Source organism: Daktulosphaira vitifoliae, unplaced genomic scaffold (genome assembly GCF_025091365.1).
Source record: "Daktulosphaira vitifoliae isolate Bord-2020 unplaced genomic scaffold, ASM2509136v1 Scaffold_3, whole genome shotgun sequence".
NCBI lineage: Eukaryota > Metazoa > Arthropoda > Insecta > Hemiptera > Phylloxeridae > Daktulosphaira > Daktulosphaira vitifoliae.
In genome coordinates, this window is record NW_026099574.1 from 16,083,247 (window position 1) to 16,107,420 (window position 24,174).

The 24,174-nt window shown below is 26.2% G+C and overlaps 1 protein-coding gene across 6 annotated transcripts; it reads right to left on the reverse strand.

The window, feature by feature from the left end:
- Window positions 1-333: 333 nt before the first annotated feature.
- Window positions 334-19,821, reverse strand: LOC126901071 (uncharacterized). Of its 6 annotated transcripts, none has more exons than XM_050677276.1 (16): window positions 18,865-18,918; window positions 15,451-15,541; window positions 14,781-14,807; window positions 14,643-14,669; window positions 13,635-13,682; window positions 10,736-10,765; window positions 10,630-10,659; window positions 9,986-10,054; window positions 9,848-9,877; window positions 8,240-8,269; window positions 8,136-8,165; window positions 3,217-3,246; window positions 3,017-3,046; window positions 2,810-2,839; window positions 2,241-2,348; window positions 334-816 (listed from the first exon to the last, which is right to left on the reverse strand). In XM_050677276.1, exons 2-16 carry the CDS (start codon window positions 15,539-15,541, stop codon window positions 575-577), a joined length of 852 nt encoding a protein of 283 aa, XP_050533233.1. In that variant the 5' UTR covers window positions 18,865-18,918; the 3' UTR covers window positions 334-574. The 6 variants fall into 6 exon arrangements, with proteins under 6 accessions (XP_050533233.1, XP_050533230.1, XP_050533229.1 ...); XM_050677273.1 differs by lacking the exon at window positions 18,865-18,918 and adding an exon at window positions 17,050-17,085 and having other exon boundaries at window positions 9,848-9,871; XM_050677272.1 differs by lacking the exon at window positions 18,865-18,918 and adding an exon at window positions 17,050-17,085.
- Window positions 19,822-24,174: the final 4,353 nt, after the last annotated feature.

Sequence of the window (24,174 nt, forward strand, 5' to 3'; positions counted from 1 at the left end):
ATATTATTCACTACAGCCTATAGCGACTCAAATTATTGATTGTAGATTAAATTTATATAAAATTAAATAATAATATATTTTTGTTTCATTATAAATATATTATACTTAGGGCCACAATTAGGAATTGTGGTATCTAGGGTACTTAATTCTGCCGCCAACAATGACTCTTTAATTTACTCGTCAAAAACATTTTTTTCTGGATCACCTAATTTTGTTTGAACTTTTATGAGGTATTTAACTTTATAATTCATGTTGTGATTTCTCCATTACCACCTTGATGTCAAGGTATGTGAACCTTGTGATCCCCTCCTTATATGTGATTCTAATTATTCTAAAACACATTTGTGTATGTATTTATTTTATTTTTATATGTATGGATTATCTATATATGACATAAAGAAATGCATTAAAAACATTTTTATAATTTAAAATTAGAAATAGAACAATACATCAATAGTTGAATTAAAAATATATGATTATACTTTCTGAATACAAGTTAAATATTTTATCTCTCGTGAATTAAAAAAAAAAATTATTACTTCAATCAATAGTTATATTTTATGGAAAAGCTGAATTAATAAAAAACACATCTTTCCTTATGATTTTGTACTGTCACAATGTTTTTTTGTTTATTGACTACTTTTTCTTTGAAAATATTTTTACGTATGTTATTTGCTTTATCCGTTGTTTCAACTATACATTGATTTTCAATGCATTCAACTTTTTGATTAACGATATTGTCATTATTTATTCTTTCAACCAAACCAACAATTTTACAAAAAAATCCATCATCATTTAAACACATTTTCATGTTATCTAAACGAAAAACATTATTACTTATAATTACGATTTTACTATAAATATAAATACAAGAAACTGAGTATCAACTTAATAATAATGAATGACAAAAAAAAAAAAATAAGCCCTTTGACCTTGTAGACTTAATAGAGTGTTAAAATAAAATGTATTTGAAATTAAATAGTTCCTGTAATTGATTTCTTTATTGAAAAAAAAAAATGTCAGAACGAGTTCCATTACAAAATCGAAAAAGAATAAAAATGTGAAATGATATTTTGCAAAATAGTACTTATATTGTTACTATAATTTGTATCGTAATAATATTTTTTTTTAATATTAGACACTGAACTTCTTATAAAATCATATTTATGCCAAGAAAATTATTTTTGATAATTTTTGTTTCATTTAATTCTCATTTTTCAATTATAATTTAATTGTTTAAATAATCCCGTACATTCTAAAGAATATCAACTTTATTTTTTAAACGACAACATACATATTCAAGTAGGTTATAAAATAGAAAATGATCTTATTAAGAAAATGACTGGTCGATGATAACATAAGAGATATTATGTTGGATGCTACAGCTATTTTAAAATATAGAGTGTAGGTGTAATGTGGATTTTATTAATTTTATCATTAAGTATTACTCTGCTATGCTCTTCCTCCACATTATATTTTAAAATATTAATAACAGTCAAAGTACTAATTCGAATGCTGTTATTGACCAGCCTTTTTCTTAATTAGATAATATTTTATCTTACAAATTTGTTCAATATGCATGTTGTCATTAAAACAAAAATATTGACACCCTTAGAAAGATGCAATAGAAAAATTAATACATAAATATTAATAAATTAAGAAACACGTGAAACTAAAAAACACCAAAAAGTAATTTTCTTAAGATAATTATAATTTTAAGATAAATCGATTAACTAATGTTAAAACAATCTCTCTGTAGAGTAAAGATAACAAGTGTACACCAGCTTAAACAATGCTTAGTGATCGTATTGAGGAATTATAGCAGTATTCTAAATTTACCTTATCATAAAAGACTATTTAAACATTTTTATTTTTATTATTATATTATATAGGGTCTATATACTATTATCTTATATATTTTTACTATTATATTATATGAGCCAACATTTTTAATTTTTTTTTACTGTGATTAAAGGGAGTAACAAATCCCCAAAAACTGCTTACGGAACTCTTTTTAATAGCATGTATACCAAATATACGCAAAAAATAAATGGAAACAAAATAACATAGATTAACTATACTAATTTATTTATTTTTTAAGACATTTGTAAAGGACCTATTTCTTTTTTCAAATGAAGAAAGAACTGGACAGATTCTTTTATGAAAGGAATTTGAGCAACATTAATTTTATATTACCATCTCTCTTATGTTATAAAGAGTGTCATGAAATTTTTAATTACCTGATTTGTCAGCATATATTTTTTGAAATGATGGAATTAGAATTTGACTATAACGAACATTTCTTGCATGTTCGTATGAACATAATTTAAAATTGTTGTTTTGTTCGTCTAAAGTTGAGGTAAATTTTTAAACAATATTTATGATACAAAGTTAATACAATTCACATAATATTAATATACATAAATTTATTATAATTCTAATTAATTTATCGACCTAGTATAAGATCATCTAGACCCAGTAGTACAACTTGATTTTAAGGAGCCCCAAAGTGATAATCTCAAGTAGGTCAGTATAAAATTGAAGCTGTTACTTTATAAATTCTGATGAATTTTGTCAACATTTTTTTAGTTAATTACACCACTATGTAAAATTTATATTTTAATTAATTTGAAGAAGTTATTGAAAAAATGTATAAAAAATAAATAATTTTTAAGTTTTTAAGAAAAATGAATATTTAAAAAAAACGAATAAAATGAGATGTATTATTATTAAAAAAAAAATTTAATAATTAAAACAGATTCTACACAGAAATCTGATGTAATTTAATATATTTAATTTTTATACATACATTCTATATCTATAACAGTCGGTGTGAAATCTAAATTAAAAATATAATCAATAGAAAATTAGAGGATATTAATTTTTAATATTTGTCAAATTTATCTTTTAGTGCTTATTATTATTATAAGTCTTATAAATTATTATCTAAATTAAATCTACACAAGTAAAATAATAATCACGATTAGAGTTTAATTTCTACTCATAAATTGTTTACCCAAAATCCAAGAAGTCTTTTCTAAATTGTCTATAAGATATAAAAACAAATACTATTTAATATTATAACATTTGACAATTTCCAAATCTAACATTATTAACACTTATAATAATTATCTAATTTAAATCTACTATATAAAAATAATAATCAAGATAATAGTTCAAATCTTAAATTTAAAAATTATGAAAAATGTTTTTTACCCTGAATCCAAGAAGTGTTTTCTAGTTCTTCTATAAGGTATAAAAACAAATACTATTTAATATTATAATAGGTACTTGATCTTTAAATTACTTGTATTTTGTGTATTATCTAAGATTAATATGTAAAAAGTATTAAAATAATTATTGATCTCAGTACGTGTTCCATACCCGACAGTGCAACACGTGTGTTCATTATCACGTTATCGCTTTTCAAGCTCCCGATAGCATATTATCTTTACGTACGCTAACAGGTAGTATGGCTTTTTTCGTTTAAAACCAACTTAACTACCAAATGAATCTTAACAAACTGGGCTCTCAGCCCAAAAAATTGCTCTTAAACAGAGCCCCCCTAACAAATCAAACTACAAACAAAAGAAACACTAACAGTCCTAAAACTTCTAATGCATTAAACGAACCAAAAACATTAATAAATTCTAAAATCAATATTCCAACTTCCCACTCAACTAATGTAGATCAAACCGGTTTGCACGATTCTCCGCGCTCAGCCGCTTCCACAACACAAATACCAAGTACCACCTCTTCCTCCACTAAAACCGCGACCTATTCATCTTCACAAACTACTCAAGATAAACAGCCCATATTATCTAATAACAATAATAATTTGAACGTCGCCTTAGCAACGTCAAACGTACCCAGAAGAGAACAAGCTATTGTATTACATCCGATTGACGGACTATTACTAAAAGACTACATTATCGCTATTGGCCAGATAATCTCACCTTCTAATATCATATTTGTTTCTAAGATATCAATGGGCCATTTTTTTTGCAAGCGAAAAAATATTAAACACCTTATTAGAAAAAACAAAAAAATTAATAAAACACGAAATACCTATTCGCAAACTACTCAACCCAGTCAAACGAATAATCATTTCAAACGTATGCCCCTCCACCCCTAATTAAGTAATAATAAATGCATTAACTAATATCAAAATATCACCTATATCGGAAATTAATTATTTAAAAGCAGGAATTAAAGAATCGGGATATGAACATATATTAAGCTATCGTCGCCAAATTTTTATTAAACACGATGATGTTCCGTAACTACCAGGAACACTTCTAATTTAATTAAATGAAACCCAATTCAGAATTTTTTTTACAGACGATAAAATTACCTGCTTCATGTGTAAATCAATGTCATGTAAAAATAACACAAATAGCTTGAACCAAGAACCTAAATAATACAATGAACCAATAGAACAACTAATGTCACCCATAGACGATAACGCTGATATCTTAGAGAACATCCGGCCTCCCGGCAGCCCACAGATGGACGTAGATCTTGCAAACAATCGGATTGATTGGGCGGACCTTACCGAATATCCAACACTTGACAAGACGGCCCTCTCTAAATATATCGCTTACAAAGAAAGGGCGCAATCTAAAACACAACAATATAATACTAATATTGATAATAACCAAAAATAAAAATCAATTAACAACGAAAATAAAAATGATAATTCAGATGACCCTCTCCTAGATTTAACGAAAAGGCCACTATCGGACACATCATCTCAAACAACACCGCAATCTCCCACTATACTACAACCAAATAAAACAAAAACTAAAGTACTCTCACGCTCCAATTCATCAACACAACTAGACGATAAAAACATTGACAGTGCATTAAAACTATCTGAACCTTTTTTTTTCAAGCAACAATAACAGTAGCGAAATAACGTATCTACAATTCAAATACTTGGTTGAAAACTTCAGTAATAAGTATAATAATATAAATACAATATATTATGAAATTGGATCCAATATACCCACAATAATAGAAGTTATAGAAAAGTTCGGCCTTATATCAATGATAGATCAATAAAATCCAAATTAACCAAATTATTTAATCTACTTTTCCAAGTACAACCAACCCAAGAATATAAAAACGCACAATAACATCGTAAAATAAATAAAATACCCCCACAAAACAAAATCTAGAACAAAGACACTTACAAAACAAATAAAGATTTAAACAAATTAAAACACCAATAACATGAGCATAATACAATGGAATATAAATGGATTTTATAAATGCCATGTAGACATACAACGAATTATTTCTGATTTTAATCCAAATATACTATGTTTCCAAGAAACAAACCTAAAATTTACTCAAGCTAGCCACATTAAAAACTACAATGGCTATTTCAAAAACAGATTTAACCCCGGCAGAGCAAGTGGAGGCGTAGCTATTTTTATTAAAGATGATATAGAAAGTAAAGAAATCAATTTAGATACAAACCTAGAAGCTGTAGCAATCACTGTAAAACTTCACAAACAACTAAGCATATGTAATATATACCTACCAGATAGTACCCCATTTACACAACAAGACTTAATTCAAATAACAACCCAATTACCTAGGCCCTTTATAATTGTAGGAGATTTTAACAGTCGAAACACAATGTGGGGCTCTATATACACTGACAATTGTGGTAAAACAATGGAACACTTTCTTGAAGACCCTAACCTAATACTCCTGAATAATGGCAACCCTACAAGACAAAATCCCATTAATGGGAATCTTTCTGCAATTGACCTCACTATAGCTACATCGACTATTGCCCCTGACATAGAATGGGATACATTAACATCTTATAATGAAAGTGATCATTGGCCAATACTTCTAAAATTATTTGGACAAGCTCCCCAACCTGAACCAATAAATAAATGGAAACTTAAAAACGCCAATTGGGAACTCTACACCTCCTTAGTAGATCATACCTTACAATATCTAGAACCTGACGTCCCTAATATCTTCTCTCTGAACATAGACCAAAATAAAATTGACAACCTTGTAGCAAAACTCTCAAATGCCATTGTCGAATCAGCCAACATTGCTATAGGAAAGTCCAACCGACCAATTAATAAAAAAATAGTTCCTTGGTGGAATGAGAAATGTAAACTTGTCATTAAAAAATATAAAAAAGATCTGAACCTATACATAAGAAAACTAAATTGCTAACCGACCATATTCTTTTAAAAAAAGCACGAGCAGAATCAAAATACATCCTAAAAAAATGCAAAACTAGCTCCTGACATAAATTCACTTCATCTATAAACAACCAATCTCACTCAACTACTGTATGGAATAAAATCAAAGCATTTAAAGGAATAAAATACCAACAAATACCCAAAACACTGTACTATGAACACGGAGATAAACAATTTGAACAATCATCGACTTACGAAATTGCGCAAACATTCGCTACATATTTACAAAATAACAGTAGCAACTCAAACTTCGAAAATAATTTTATCACCCACAAAAACATCAAAGACGAATCCTTCGACATAAATGTATATATTCACAATAATGATTATGAGTACAACCTCCCTCATACAATTAAAGAACTACATTATAAATTAACTAAATGCTCAAGTAAAAGTCCTGGACCTGATGATATACCGTATGCCTTCATCAAAAACCTATCAGAATATGCACTTAACCAGATCCTTGAAATCTATAACCTTATCTGGACATATGGTATGTATGTATAAAATCCAAGTAAATGGCGTGAAGAAATTGTGAAAACAATTTTAAAGCCTGAAAAAAATAAATTTTACATTACTCGCTACCGACCAATATCTCTCACTTGTACACTTTGCAAACTACTTGAAAAAATTGTAAACAGACGCCTAGTTTTGTATCTTGAAATGAATCATAAATTTATCAAACAACAATATGGCTTTCGACAAAAACATTCAACATTAGATGTTTTAGCTACTCTGCACACAGACATATTCGAATCCATGAAAAAAAGAAAACCATACTATCCTTGTGTCTTTTGACCTGGAAAAAGCATATGATATGGTCTGGAAAAATAGAGTTATCAATATCCTATCTAGCTGGTCCATAAATAGCCATATGTTAATGTTCTTATATAACTTTCTTACAGACAGCACAACACAAGTTAAACTCGACAATGTATTTTCTGATTATACAAAAACAGAGAATGGATCAAATAACCCGTCAAATGAACTATCCCTCCAAATATGCAACATCATTACTAACTCTGATAAAACTTTTGAATTTATGTGGGTTCTATCACATATTGGAAATAATGGTAATGAAAAAATTGACACATTGGCTAACCAAGCCATATCTTCTACTCTTTCGTCAAAAATAATGTCACTACCATATAAAGATATTCTAAAAATAATTAACCGAATTTCCGTTCAACAGTGGCAAATCCAATGGGATGGTACTACCAACAACAAATTAAAAAACATTAAAAAAACTGTCCAAAAATGGCGTTCGCCTATCAACCCAGCTCACATAGTAGATATCCTTATCAACAAAGTCAGAATAGGGCATACAAGACTCACACACTCGTACATTTTCAACAAAGAGGAACAACCGTATTGCTCTTCATGTGAAGTACCATTGACCATTGAACACTTAAAACTCCACTGTCCCACATACAAGGAGGAACGGAGTATTCTAGGCCACCCCAACTACATGGAGGAAGCTCTGGGCGAAGCAAACACGGATGCCATTTACAGATTCTATGAAACTGCAAGACTTACAAATTTAATGTAAATTATAATATTATTGTATAAAATTTAATTATAAATATGTGTATATATTTTAAATCATTTGATTGTTAACTTATAACTTTAATTAATGTACAACTTATAATCATGTAAAAAAAAAAAAAAAAATTATTGATCTATTATGTAAATAAATTGTCTATGTATTGTGATTTTTAATTAATAAATACGGTAAATTTTTTAATTTTATTCAAATATATGAAATAATTAGTAATTTTGTAAATAATTTAAAAAAATGTGTTACCTAATCTTTATCATAGTATCAAATAACACATGAGTGATAAACATAGTAAGATAAATAACATAGAACTTCAAACAAAAAAATAAATGATTTTTTACCATATTCAGATAAATTTTTATCCAAAAAATCTAAAAGAGTAAAATAATAATCAACATTAGAAATCAATTCCTACAATCATAAATAAAAAAAAAGTTTTGTTTACCTCGTAGCGCAAAAGATTTTTTATATTTTTCTGTAAGATATAAAATGAAATACTATTTAATATTATAATAGATATTTAATACTAGTTATTAAAATCACTATCATAAAAAACACTTCGATTCAAATAGAGTTAAATAGATAAATTAGAATTAAATGAAACTAAAAATAATCAAAAATAATTTACTTGACATAATTATGATTTTAAGAGGAATCGAGTGGATAATATTAAAATAATCACTATTTTATATAATCATATTTTAATAATCACTAATTCAATAATTTAATAACTTTTTATAATTTCTCCGTAAAATATACTATACTAAATTATTGAACTTCAATTTTTTACTATGTTTAATAACTATAATAAATATTAAAAATAATATTATAAATTCACGTAGTATACTTATAAATCATTCAATGTATATTTCATTAACATAATATTTATGAAAATTGATTACTTTATTCTGCCATTTATACAGGACATTACATTAAAATAGAAAGTATGTTGGATAAAAATATAGTTNCGTGTTAATAAATATAGTTTAAAAAAACTAAAAAAACACGCTTTTAAAGCACATCGAACTAAAAAGTTAAAAATAATTTTTAAAATAAACTTAAAATAATTATGAATAAAAAATACTAGTATTAATGTGATAAAAGCGTCGGGCACTCAATATACGAAAAATATGGCACAAAGCACCCACGCTTTTATCACATTAATACTAGTATTTTTTATTCATAATTATTTTAAGTTTATTTTAAAAATTATTTTTAACTTTTTAGTTCGATGTGCTTTAAAAGCGTGTTTTTTTAGTTTTTTTAAACTATATTTATTAACACGCTTATATTAGTTTCATCTGTATGTATGTATGGGTGGGACTAACGTTATACCTGAGGTATAAACGGCAGTAGGAATATATACGTAAGCCGTATGACACGCGGATGATATTGGTCAGTCAAAATAAAAATTTGTTTATATATATATACTATTGATGACACGCACGTGTGTACGGGTACGATAACTAAAAATAAATTGTTATAGGAATAGTGTTGTCGTCGTGTGGTGAGAGAGGAGTGGTGTGGGGTGAATGCGTTATGACAGTCTAGTCTAGACGACAGAATATGCGATAACGTGTGGCGTTTGGAGAGTTACAAACATACATACATACATACAGGTGAAACTAATATAAGCGTGTTAAAAAGGATATGTATGTACAAGACACAAAAAAAATTATATTGATAAATAAATTTTTCAAAAGGTTATGCCTATTTATTGGAAAAATAAAATATGAAAAAAAAAATTTCAACACAAAAATAGCATGTTTTTTAACTGCAGTAAAAATGTTTAAATAGAAGATGAGGTACTAGGACATTTTTTTTTTTCAAATTATAGTTCGCAATATGAGCTTTAATTTATATTATGTTTATAGCTTGGAGTATTATTGGAACATTATCAAAAGTGAACTTTTTGTATAAAAATTTCTCTTTTTTTTTAAATGAATATATCAGACTCCTATATGGACACATTTGAAAATGTTCTATAGGTGTTCAGAATGTTCAGTAAGTAAGGAAACGGGGTTCTAGTGTTTTCATTGTTTTTACAATTTACCTGTTTCTTTACTTGCAGAACACTCTGTATGTTTAACAAATCGATATATTGTATTACATACTAATAATAGTTAAAAACATTTATTGATAACTAAAAATTCTTTTACAATTGTTAAAAAAAAAATAGTATAAAAATTACCCCTTAGTTGAGAACGGATTCCATTTTCAAGAAGCAATTGTTTATCTTTTATAATGGAAATATATTTTTCTAAAATATAACATTAATTTTAACGATAAATGATATATGTCTTTAATAATAATCAAAAATTCACTGATATCAAAACTTACTTATTAATCATATATGTTAAATAATTGATAATTATTATTTTTTATTAATTTTCTTAAAAATAAGAAAAGTGAAAGAAAATTTTCATTAAATACTCTTTATGATAACGGCTTACGTCAACTAAAATTTTTGAAAAATTGTTTGTCACATTTAACAGGTAATAAAATAAACTTTAACAAATCTTAAGACTTAATGTTAATTTATATCTCAAATTTTAAGGTTTTATATTTCTTATAAATATATATATATATATAGTTTTTAATAATTTGTTCATTAAATTTAAAGATGATAGTTTACATAAAAAAAATTATGAATGTAAATGGCTTTTCTATTAAGAAAAAAATTAACAAAATACCGTAACTTTTTAAATTTATATAGATATACGAGACCATTTATTTGTAATTTTGTAAATAATTTAATAACATCACATCACTGATTAGCATAGTAAAATAAATAACATAAAACTTCAAAAAGACAAAAAAAAAATTATTTTTTACCATATTCAGATAATTCTTCATTTAAAAAATCTAAAAGAGTAAAATAATAATGAATATTAGAATTCAATTCCTATATTCATATATTGAAAATAATATATTAGTTTACCCGGAAGCAAAAAAGTATTTTCTAATTCTTCTATAAGGTATAAAAATAAATACTATTTAATATTATAATAAGTATTTGATTTTTAAATTACTTGTAATTTATATATTATCTAAGATTATTATAAAAAAATATATATATTTAAATAAGTACTCATGCATTAATAAATAAATTGACTATGTATTATTATTCTCACATGATCTTCAAAAACGTATAATTTTTTTACAATTACATGGTGATAGAGTTAAAAGTGAATATTTAAAACAAATTTTTCTTTTCAGAAGTTAGTAATACCCTATGTTCTATAAGGGGATAAATCTCTTAAAAATATAGTAATTTTAATCTTTATGTGATATAATAGACTAGTAATTGAAACTTAACATAATAACAATAATACTTATTAATTATAATTTATAATAATTATTATAAGAATACAAGTAATTGACGTAGCTAAACGGCAGCAAAGATCATTTCCCCTAGTGACTGAAATATTTATTTTCATAATTAACTGATAGGCAAAAAAATATCAAAACATGGATACATTAACTTTTTTCAACGAAGACGAGGAAGTCTCTTTAAGAAATGCTATGTCACTGAATCAAGTCAACGACACAAATAAATCGCCTATTTTAAAAGTAACATATCCACTTTTACTAATTTTCCAGGGAATATGAAAAATTATCTGGTATATTTGTTCTAGTGTTTAAAAAAATATATAAAAATACGTTTATTTCCTTTCGGCAGTTAGGTAAGCTTAAGGTAGTTTTACAAAACTACAAAAATGTACACATTAAATTTTTAAACGGTAAAATGGAAATTATAAACACGATATCTAAATGCTTTATCAATTAATAACTCATAAATTTTAAAATAATATGTTTAATGATTTCGTATGTTAATTTACGTGATTGTAGAAATTAAACTTTTTTCTTATCATTATATATGATTGTTTTTTTTATAAAACACTATTTGTATGTTTTATATAATACACATGTGATGTACAATATTATACAGAGGTGGCTCGTGATTTGGACGACGGAACGATCGCCCCACTACTAAAAGTCATTAAAAGAAGAAAAATAATTGTATATTCTTAATTCTAAATTTTTTTTAAAAATACAAATTTTTATAAAATTCATAATTTTATTGTTATTATTAACATTATTGTGTGACTAGAGTTAAGGTCAGAGATTTTGTCTTTTGGTTGGTAAACAGTAAAAGCAGTTGTGCTGGTGGCTGGCTAGTAGTTATCCCTTAGTCTCATACTTTTTAACTGAACCGTAATTACAAGTCAGGAGGCAATCTCTTTAGCGGCTTCATAGTTCTTGGGATTATGTTGACTAGTGATACTCCAACTGAACTTGGGAAGAACCAAATGCGCGCCCTACATATTATTTTTAACTTATGTGTATGTATAATTTCTTATATAATAACTTATGCACACTGTATAAGATATAAAATTGCTACAAAACCTATATAAATTGGAGGGATTTTTCATCTTTCTATAAGTTTTGCTTCCCCCAACAACTCATTATCAGTCTTAACAAGGCTTATAAAATACAATTCATTTTAAAATAGAATTGACATATATTCTCTTTTTTTACATAAAATAAAAAGTGTTTATAAGTGTAGTATAATCATTCTCGTATGAAAGAAAAACATCTTTAGTGAAGTTAATGTAGTTAACATATTTATGACTATTGTGTGAGATGAATATAAAATGGATAGTATACATGTCTTAAAGTATAATTAAAATGACAATTTATGAAGGATAGCCACTGCACTGTTAATGTAGAGAGTTAAATAATTAAAGAAGTATTATTGAAAATTTAATTAATGATTGAAGAAATGAATGATCAGAATTGTGGATCTAGACATTTTCTATTTGCATTGTTTGCCGGCGCAATTTTCATTAGATAAAATACATTAGCAACGTGATTAGCTACCTAATATGCATAGTCTTAAAAATATATTCTAACCTAATATAGCCAGGTCTAGAATAAAATCTAGTTGCATAGGACAATACCGATTGCCTAAAATAAAGCTTTGATTTCATAGTACGAAACAAGTATTGTTATTATTTTGCAAGTGTTGCTTAAAAAAAAGGAAATAGTAACATAATACAGTTATTAAAAAAAAAAGAATATAGGAAATGTATTAACTAAATTTTTATTAAAAATATAAATTTTTAAATAGTAAAATAGTTATAATACATTTGTCGAGTGCGATCATTAATGTTGTTTCCCTCAGTAAGTGCGAGTTCGCATGTACACACGAGTAGTGTTCGGACGACCGGCAGCGTCGTCCATACGGTAAAATATTAGTATATTATACTCTTAGTCTTTTTCCTCCCCTTGATCCCAACTACTTGGTGTCGGCCACCCTTATCCTAAACTTCCACTTGAAACTGATGTATACGCGTACATCCGAGATGGACACAATCCGCCTGAGTTAAGTTCAGGACTCCTCATACTTTTTGACAATAATTTTACGCCGTCTGTCGACCTGACGCAACCTCATTAGTCGTCTCTTACGACTGGCAGAGGGGCCGTGAAAGTATCCTTAGTAGTCTATCCACAGGGAAAATATATTAGTATATTACTATATTGGGTAATTTATTTTTAGAATTAACTACGTGTATGCTCGTCGTTATCGATTTCTATAATAGAATCATCGCTATTATTATTTTCATTTCCATTTTCTACTGCGACCTTTAAAATAATATATGTATTGTGTTTTATTTTATTATATTTAATTTGGCAATTTTTTATATCTATGACTAGCGGTATTATATTTAAAGTCGTATCTCCACCACCAGCAACCACGAGCCGCCACTGTTCATATACAATATATGTTTTTTTTTATTATGGTTTCTATTTAAATTATTTATTTTTTAAATTACCGTATGACAATTTCTGTATGTGCGGAGATAGCAAATTACATATCTCTTCTACAAATAAAAACATTGAATTGTTATGCTTCATGAAATATAAATATTATTATACATTTAAGGGTCTTATGTTACAGAAAAAAATTATATAACTAAAATTAATAGATACACCTCCTACTATATTCATTTAATATGAAAAAAGTCCTAAAATTTTTATTTAAGATTGGTCAACTGAAACAGGTGCCTCAAGAAGATTGAAAATTGGTCCGAAGGAGTGGTTTTTTAGTTATTTGTATATGTTTAAAAAAACATCGCTTTTATATTAAAATAAAAATAGAACTTTTGTACTTTAAAATTATAATCAAAAAAAGTGGTAACATTTATTTTAGGTTTTATTGTTTTTTTTGGTTAGTTAAAAATATTTTACAATCTATTTAGAAAAAATGATTCACTAAAAATTTACTTAAAAATTGATTAACAATATATTAACTTCTATAATAATTGACATTCATAATAGAATTAAAACTAACACAAATAATAACAAGTTATATACAAACATTCAAAAATAATTTAAGTTAATTTTAACATTACAAAAAGTATTATAGCAGGTTAATATATTTAAACATTTTGTTATAAATCTACGGTTTGTAAATTATTTAGGTATTACATCCAAAAATGATTAAGTCGCAAAAAAAAATATAAATCTACTTGATATGTCTAAAATTTTAAGGTGAAAAATTAATTTCAATTCAATTTTAACATAAGAGCGATATTTTTCGAGATAAATACAAAAAACTAAAAAATCATCTCTTAGGTTCAAATTTTAACCCTCATATGGAACGTGTTAGAGTTTATCAATCTTGACCAATTTTTTTATGATTTATCTTTTTAAATTTTTAAACAATATAGGAAGGTGTAACTTACAACTTTTTAAATTTTATTTCCTAGGACAACGCTTATATGTATGAGCATTTTACTTTAAAACAAAATCATTTTTTTAATATGATGTAAAAATATTACCATCATTTAGTTTCATTATCATTCCGTCTATAAAATTGTATTATAATTATTACAAAATAGTTAGTATCAATAATATTTTTTTTTCAAAGATTAAAATTAACTATTGAATATAGTGAAAAGTATGGACATTATTCTTACTTGTAGCTGAAATTTGTGCAGTACATTCTAATTAAAAAACAAAATAGATAAATGGAGACATGGAGACATGGGTCAAATGTTATAATATATAATATGTACAGCTAAGATGCAAAATGAATTTCTTATTGACTCTAAACCCTCCAAATTTTGTTGAATCAATCAAATTTAAATTGCTGTCAATAATATGAGAAAGAGAAATAGGCTAAACTTTATTTCAACGTATGTTTTAATCAAAAGTATTAGTATATAGCTATACTAATTTATCATTAATATGACAAATACAATTATTGTTGATTCATCAAATCTTTTTAAGATTTAGGATTAAATTTTTGAAGTGTAAAATCAGTTAAGAAAAATGAGTGATTACTAGTAAAAATAATAAATAGGTTAACTGATAGTTCGTTTGATAACCGTTTATAGAGTGTAAACATTTTGATTACCTTTCTAGTTAATTAAGTCAACTAGAACTTTTCTGTCAGTAAAATTGAAAAAAAATGCTACTGTTTTATCATTAAACAATAGTTGAAATTTATTTTAGAGTTAATTTATTAGTTTTGTTGATAATTTGATAAGCAATTTAAGACCACATGAATTATTGTATATCCTTTAATGATAAAAACTATTCAAATATAATATTTCGATATGTTCAATTGAAATACTAAATAATTACCAATAATATCATTTGATATTGCATTTGTCTTTCTTGTAAAATATAGAATAAACGTAAAAATCCAAGTCATAGTAGATTTTTTTTTTGCCATCTATAATAAATGTTAAAATTACATAAATGAAATTATTAGTTAAAGCATAAAATAACGCACACTTTAAAGGTGCAGTGGGGTTGAGTTGGATTTGCAGTGTCCCTTGTAATTATAGTAATAGCTTTTTTTTCTATCTTAATTATCATAATTAAGGTAAAAATTATTTAAAAAAATAATTTTTGGGATATAGTATATTAGATATACTAATCAAAATTTTTTTCATATTTTGAATATTTGATTTTATGTGATCATTCCTTTATCGCACAATTCAGCGTATTTAAGCCATCCTATTATTAATAATGCTTATCAATGCTTCCTAAGCAGCACCAGATCCGAATTGTGCCGTTGGATACATTGTATGCTTACTGTGACGAGTACATCGTACATTCTGCATAACCGATCAACCAAGACATTGAATCAATGAAGCCAGTCCTCCACCCACGAACATTACAAACAAAGGTGTTTTGGACTTCATAGAACTATGTAAAAATTGAACTCAAATAATCGACAACAATTTCTTATGCAAATCAGCTACTAATCGTTTGAATATTTAGCTGATACCCCTGATGACTTTAGGGCATTTGTGCGATTTTTTAAAGTGAAAATGTTGAATTCATACGTTTCAACTCAAAGAAGACAAGTCATTAAAAATTGTTATTCGCAATATTCACCCTTCTACTCACATAAATATAATCAAATATGAACTAAGTGCACTTATGTTCAAAGTTAGGCAAGTAACAAATATCTTCCACGAGTCAACAAAACAACCTCTCCCTTTCTTTTTTGTTTACCTAGAACCAACTAAAAAATCAGTATATTTTCCTAATTAACTTTCCTATTATATAATAAAATATACTAATTTCAATGCAAAAAGAAACACAATCATAAAAGTACATTTTTGTATGAAACTTAAAAAGGCATAAATAATACCGTCAAATATATAAATAATAATAATATTGATAATTGTAAAAAAAAAAAAATGAAATTGTTGTACATAAAGTGCACCTATTATGAGCAAATGAAGCACAAATTATTTAAATTTTTCTAGAAAAAATAAATGACAAATAACTCACCTTCGAACAAATCTCTCATTATTATATTATAATATTATATATTATAATATAATAATGAGAGATTATATAATTATATATTAAATAATTATTTAATGCTAATGAAATTAAAAAAAATTTACATATTAAAACATCATTAACTCTATTAACTACACCCGATAACACTTTTGCTCTAACAGATACAGATAAATCTGAAAATATTCTCACAACATTTGTCTTAAATATTCAAACCTCACTCTGATATAGCTAATCCAGGTCATATCAATAATGTTTATAAATTTCTAAATGCGTCTATGCTACTTTGTCTCCCTGTAAAGTAATTCACAACTGAGTTAAATACACTATTAAAAAATACGCAGTAAAAAAATCACCTGACTTGGACTTAATAATCGCTGATGTTACTAGATGCTTAGCAAAAATAGGGATAGTACTACTCACAAATATATTTTGTGCAGTCATGAGAACTGAATATTTTCCTCTCCTTTGGAAATTTTTGAATATCATCCTTATAGCAAAACTTGTCAAACGTCTCTACGCGCTCTCCTCCTACAGACCAATAAGTCTACTATTATTTTTATGTGAAGTTTTAGAGAAGCTTATAATAAAACGCTTATTAGCATCAATTGTAAAAACACAATATTTTGACTAACTCACAATTTCACTTTCGTCCCTTTCACAAAACAATCCCTCAAGCTCATAGACTTGTCGATGCCATTTCTTTTTTCTTTGAGCAAAAATTATACTGTACAAACTGCACGTGTGCAATCCTAGACATAAATGACGCCTTTGACATGGTATGATATAAAGGCATATTATACAAACTAAAAAAAATTAATTATTCATCATTATATTTTTTATTAAAATCTTATTTAGCTGATCGCTATTTCCAATTACTGTTTGGCTTAGCAACGTCAAAAATTGAAGAAATCAATGCGGGCGTTCCCCAAGGGGGGATTTTATTACGTATGCTGTTTAACATTTTTTCTTCAGATCAATCCACTACATTGCACACATAAGTAGTTGACTGTGGTGATGATAAAACCATTATCTCAATACTTGAAAACCCAGATATTGTCTCACCTAACTCGCAAAACCACCTTAACCTGATGGCCAAATGGAATAATAAAAACCCAGCGCAGGGGGGTCACGGCACAGTGGTGACGTGGCATAGTTGAATCAAGTATAATGTTATCTGACAGTGATTAAAATCACTATCAAAAATAAACGCTTCGATGCACATCTTTAGATAGTGTTTAATTTTAAAAAGTTGGTGTATTATTCTAAAAGCTACATGATCTGCTAGTTCCTTATTAATATGCTGATTAAGATAAAGTATGTCGAATGAAAAAGGGTTTATTAAAAAATATTATTTCTCATAAAAAAATTGTGTGGATCCATAAACTTTTCAATAAGTTATAGCATTATAAAGTAAAAAATGTAAATTATAAAATCGAAAATTTTCACAAAAAAATAGCATTCGGTAGCCATTTTCACCATGAAGACAAGTCCAGAGGTCAAATTTTTTTTTGCCATAATAAAGTACATTACATACATACAAATCTTTAATATAAGATACATAAAAAAGTGTCAGACCTTCCGGAACACTTTCAAAAGTTAATTGAAAAAGTAAATTTTTTGTGAAAAAGTTGTCATTTTAAATCCCCCCCTGTGGGCAGGTTAAGTGTCAGATTTACAAAAAAAATATACCAAATGATAAGTAAAGACATCAAGCATCTATATAAAAAAAAATTATATTGATATGTTCATTTTTGAAAAAGTTACGGCAGTTTTTAGTAAAAAAAATTTAAAAAATTTCGAAAATTAGTGATTTTTAAATTTGTAATTTTTTTGGCTTTTTCCCCTATTTACGGGGAACGAGGGAAATTTTTTCAATTTTTGAGGGTAATGTCTTCGACTAGATACGATTTGTGATCTTTTGACGTATCGTTGAAAGAAATCCGTTCGGTGAGAGCTGTGTAAAAGTGGTAACAGACACAAAAAAAAAATTAAAAAAAAACACATCATAGTAAAACCAATACCTTCTCAGCTTCGCATCGAAGCTAATAACGTATAAAACCTAGTCAGAATAAATTGGTACATACAATTTTTACTATACGTCACTCCACCTGGCCTGGGATCCCTCTAAATAATACTCTCATTCCCTCTTTTGTTAAACTGAAATATTTAGGTTTAATCTTTGATAAATATTAACAAAGCAACTATATTCATAAAAAATACTTCTTTTAAACTTACGCCTTTGCTTGCTACGCTCGTTTTTTATAAATAATCGACATACTAACCTGAAAACTAAAATCTTAATATATAAATCACACATAAAAGAAATATAGACATATAGGCTCCAATTATTGGGTACTGCAAAGAAATTTATTACTAACAAAATTCAACAATTCCAGAACTCTTAGAAAAAGTACTAACTCCCCCATTATTATATATCGAACTATAATTTACATAAAGACCTCCATATAAAAAATGTAACACATGAAATTTTATTGACGTTTTCATAATAGATTAGAAAATCATCTAAATTGTACTTTCAATAACATGTATAATAACACTATACCAGGCAATTCTAGATGACGTCTAAAGAGACAGTGGTGTGGTGACTTACTGGTAAATTGGCCAAAATGTTATATTATAAAACTTATGTACCACTAATGAGTTGTTTCTTTCTCAAATGTATCTCGTTTTTGTATTATACTAATACATATACTTATAGTACTCTAAATTGTACAGATTGTAAATTTTTAAATAAAAAAAAAAAATTTATAAATAATGTAAAAATTGTGGGTAACCACGAAATGAAACGACTAAAATTAGTTCAGTAAATATTAAACTTAAGTAGTAAAATTTATTGAAAATTTCGAATCATAAATGAAAACTAGAAATTAGAAAATTAAACTATTTTTTGTTAATATATTGTTATGATTGTTATATTCCAATTTTATAAATTAATTATACAAATGAAATATTAAGATTTTCTAAACTAAATTTATACACACACATAAATATCAATTCATAGTATTCTGTTTTAATTATTTTTTTTGTACATACCTTTTAAATTTCAACTTGAAAAGGAAGAGAATTTAGTGTCATTCAAATTGTTTTGGTATTGAAGTAAAAATGTTTTTTATAATATTTCTTCGACACACATATTTAGACAGTTGTATCGCATAAATTAATACAACTCGGTATAATAGAAAAACATGATTCTTCAGAAACACTATTATTAATGTTGATTTTATAGAATTTCATAGCTATTTGTCAACAAAGTAATATAGACATCTTTAAAAATATATTAAATTTATATGAAGTTGAAATCTAATACACCATTTTAATGAATTTATTTTGATTGAGAAATGAAATGTTCTATTATCGAATCTCTTGAAACTAAGAGGAAATATCTAGATGTCATGTGGCTCTTTAGTTTGTTAGTTAATAAGATAAATTCTCTTATTGATACTGTCTCATGTTCCGAGACAAAATTTACGAAGCTCAAAGTTTTTTATGGTCCTTCATTTTGTTATAGTATGAATGCTTCATTGAATCGTTCAATAAATCTATGGGAAATAAATTGAATGAGTCCAATTTTGTATTTTATAATATACGTGCTTAAATGGGGTCTTAAAAATTATTATTGTATTTCTGTTTAATGTTACATTATTTATACTCTTTACCTACTAGGCGTATATATTTTTATAAATAAATAAATAATTAGAATTTATTATAAAAACACTTATTTATATTCTTAATTATATAATTTTCATGCAAATTGACTGGAAATTAGTATTTACTAGCACTAGTCTTTTCGCCTCCTATATCGTTTCATGTGCGATTAAGACGATGGAACGTCATACTTTCATAACAGACATTTGTTGATTGAAAGTACAAAATATTACCCTTAATATTTTTTCTTATTTCAAATTTCTTCTTGACACTTCTAATTATACTTGTTATAAATTTAGCCATTTTTGATCAATAATTTTTGATTATTACTTTACAATACTATTAATGATTCCTGATTCGATTATTATTCTGATTCTGGATTCTAATTATGCCGAAAACTGATTTTGAAGTGAAAATCGTCATTATTAATAAATATACAAACGGTTACTATGACTCATTTTTTTTTAATCAATCAGCCAGAATAGTCTATTTTTATTATTTCTATACACAATTTTTTTTTATTAAATTTCATGCATTGAAATGATATTTTAATTGGTAATATTAAAGATATCACCAATTTTATATTTCTATGTGCTTTTTGGAAAATGTGATTATTTTGTTATATATAAGAGGAATTAGAAGAATATATACAGATTTTTATACTAACTTTTGAATCAGCTAATATTTTGCATAGATACTTATCCTAGAATTGCTATTGACCCAAGAAAATTATTTATAAAGAAAGAACAAAAATACTACTACTAAAATTCAAACAAATATAAAAATCCTGTTTATTTTTTTCTCATTAAAGACAAATAATAAGAAATATGCTTTTAACAAATTTAAAACTGTTAAAATTGATTTGAAAAATATATAATATAAAAGTCAGTATTAAAAAAGGTTGGGAAAGTTGAAATACATAGAAAATTTCGTATGTTGTATAAAATTTTTAATTGGTGTACCAAGTAATTAAGAAAAAATTGATTGATAAAAATATTTTAAAGAGAAAATCGTCTTAATGATTCCTTTATGTATGTTCCTAGATTATTATTAGGTTTATTTTTTAAGTAACTAAGCTAGTTAAACTAATTATAAGGAAATTATTTCATATATAATAGTTTAATATGCAAATAACAAAAAAATCTACATTTTATTTTTATTAAAAAATCTTCCAAAGTAATTCTCAAGTTTGAATATTTAAAAAATACTTTTTACTATCGACATTTTTCTTTATCTATTGCATTAAAATATATTACTTAAATATTTATACACAAGTTAAAACTACGTCGTAAAACAGCATTATTATATTGTTCTTGAAAATGTGTATAAGTAGGAATTAAAACAAATATATCTGTTTATTTTAATTATTTCTGAAAATTTTGTCATAGTATAGTTAATGTACTAACTCGAGTTATATCTATGATATAAGTTATTACTAAAAAATACTAAATTAAAAATAATTTGTACATTTTTATTAGTTAATGAACTTAAAACAAGAGGTGTATTTAATGGGGGTTCGGACCTTTGAGCCATGCCTTCAAAATTCATGAGATCATCAAAGTTTTAATCAAAAGCTATTACCATTTAGAAACAAAAATGATTTTTTCCGTGCTGAAGACTTATGATTTAAATTTTATTTTTCATAAAATTCATAATTTCATTGTTATTATTAACATTATTGTGTGACTAGAGTTAAGGTCAGAGATTTTGTCTTTTGGTTGGTAAACAGTAAAAGCAGTTGTGCTGGTGGCTGGCTAGTAGTTATCCCTTAGTCTCATACTTTTTAACTGAACCGTAATTACAAGTCAGGAGGCAATCTCTTTAGCGGCTTCATAGTTCTTGGGATTATGTTGACTAGTGATACTCCAACTGAACTTGGGAAGAACCAAATGCGCGCCCTACATATTATTTTTAACTTATGTGTATGTATAATTTCTTATATAATAACTTATGCACACTGTATAAGATATAAAATTGCTACAAAACCTATATAAATTGGAGGGATTTTTCATCTTTCTATAAGTTTTGCTTCCCCCAACAACTCATTATCAGTCTTAACAAGGCTTATAAAATACAATTCATTTTAAAATAGAATTGACATATATTCTCTTTTTTTACATAAAATAAAAAGTGTTTATAAGTGTAGTATAATCATTCTCGTATGAAAGAAAAACATCTTTAGTGAAGTTAATGTAGTTAACATATTTATGACTATTGTGTGAGATGAATATAAAATGGATAGTATACATGTATTAAAATATAATTAAGATGACAATTTATGAAGGATAACCATTGTTAATGTAGAGAGTTAGATAATAAAGAAGTATTATTGAAAATTTAATTAATGATTGAAGAAATGAATGATCAATATTGTGGATCTAGACATTTTCTATTTGCATTGTTTGCCGGCGCAATTTTCAATAGATAAAAGACATTATAACGTGACTAGCTACTCAATATGCATAGTCTTAAAAATATATTCTAACCTAATATAGCCAGGTCTAGAATAAAATCTAGTTGCATAGGACAATACCGATTGCCTAAAAATTGTTACAAATTAATAGAAACTTGATGTTATATCTGAATACATGATATTTGATTTTTGCTTTTATACAAGGATCGATAAAGCTTTAAGATAACCCTAATATAAAGCTATCATTATATAAAAAAAACATTTCTTAAAAAAAGTTGTTATACAAATTGAAATTTATAGTATCTACTATCAATTTTGATAAATATGTATATTATACATATTAATAGTTGGTTATTATCTTGTTCATATACATTAATGTTTTCTTCTTTATGGTTTCTATTTTAAACATTTATTTTTTAAATTACCGTACGTAGAATCCTGTATTTGCGGAGATAGCAGATTACAGATCTCTTCTATAATTAAAATCATTGTAATGTTATACTTGTTGAAATGTAAATATACAGTAATATATTTAGCGGTCTTATGTCATAGATTTTTTTTATGAAAATTAAAGGTTACACGTTCTGCAAGAGGGTTGAAAATTGAACTCAGGGAATAGTTTTTTGTATTTATTTCCAAAAGAAAAAAAACGCTTTTATGTTAAAATTAAAAAAACTTATTTTTTGCACTAAAATTATAGTCAAAAAAGGTGAAAACATTTTTTTTTCAAAATACAATATTTTGTTAAAATGAAAAAAATGTAACACATTTTTTTAAACAATTGAATGTTTTATTTGGGTAGTTACAAAATATTTTACAAACTTTACATTTCAGAAAAAATGATTCACACAAAAGTTACTTCAATTGATCTACAATATATTAACTTCTATAATAATTAACATTTATAATACACTTAAAACTGACACAAATAATAACAACTAGTTATACACAAAAAATAAAAATTAAAAAAATCTCTGAAACTTGTTAGATATTTAACTAAATTATGAAATGGTAAAAAAGACCCTTAGTTAAAAAAAAACCCAGCACAGAGGGATCGCGGCACAGTGATGCCATGGTATAATTGGATCAAGTATAATGATATCTGACAGTGATTAAGTTTTAGTTTTAGTTTTAGTTATTATTGAGGTGGACATAATGCCCATGCACTCAGACCTGTTGGTCCATTGTGCGCACCTCATACCGAATTGCCTTGATTCGGTTTACCCACCTAAGTGTTATCACCAAAGTGTTAATACATTACCAACCATAAAGTCACCTCTAAAGATGACCAAAGAGTCCTGTCTTTCTGGCGAAATTAAGTATCTCTCTGGGTTTTAGGTTTTTAATATCCTCTTTTTCAGGAAATGGTTTATTCAAGTAGTTTGATCTTAGTGTGGACAAGGCTTCACATTCGCACATTATGTGAAATGAGTCTTCCTCTTCTACTCCACACTTCCTGCACAATG

What these genes read in the sequence shown, in the direction of transcription:
- LOC126901071 (XM_050677272.1), bottom strand. Translation starts at nt 17,070, where the DNA reads ATGACTGCACAAAATATATTT. An exon ending in TGAAGAATTATCTGAATATG is followed by an intron (nt 10,055 to 10,629) that starts GTAAAAAATAAT and finishes GTTATATTTTAG; the next exon opens with AAAAATATATTTCCATTATA. An exon ending in AAAATCTTTTGCGCTACGAG is followed by an intron (nt 8,166 to 8,239) that starts GTAAACAAAACT and finishes TTACTCTTTTAG; the next exon opens with ATTTTTTGGATAAAAATTTA.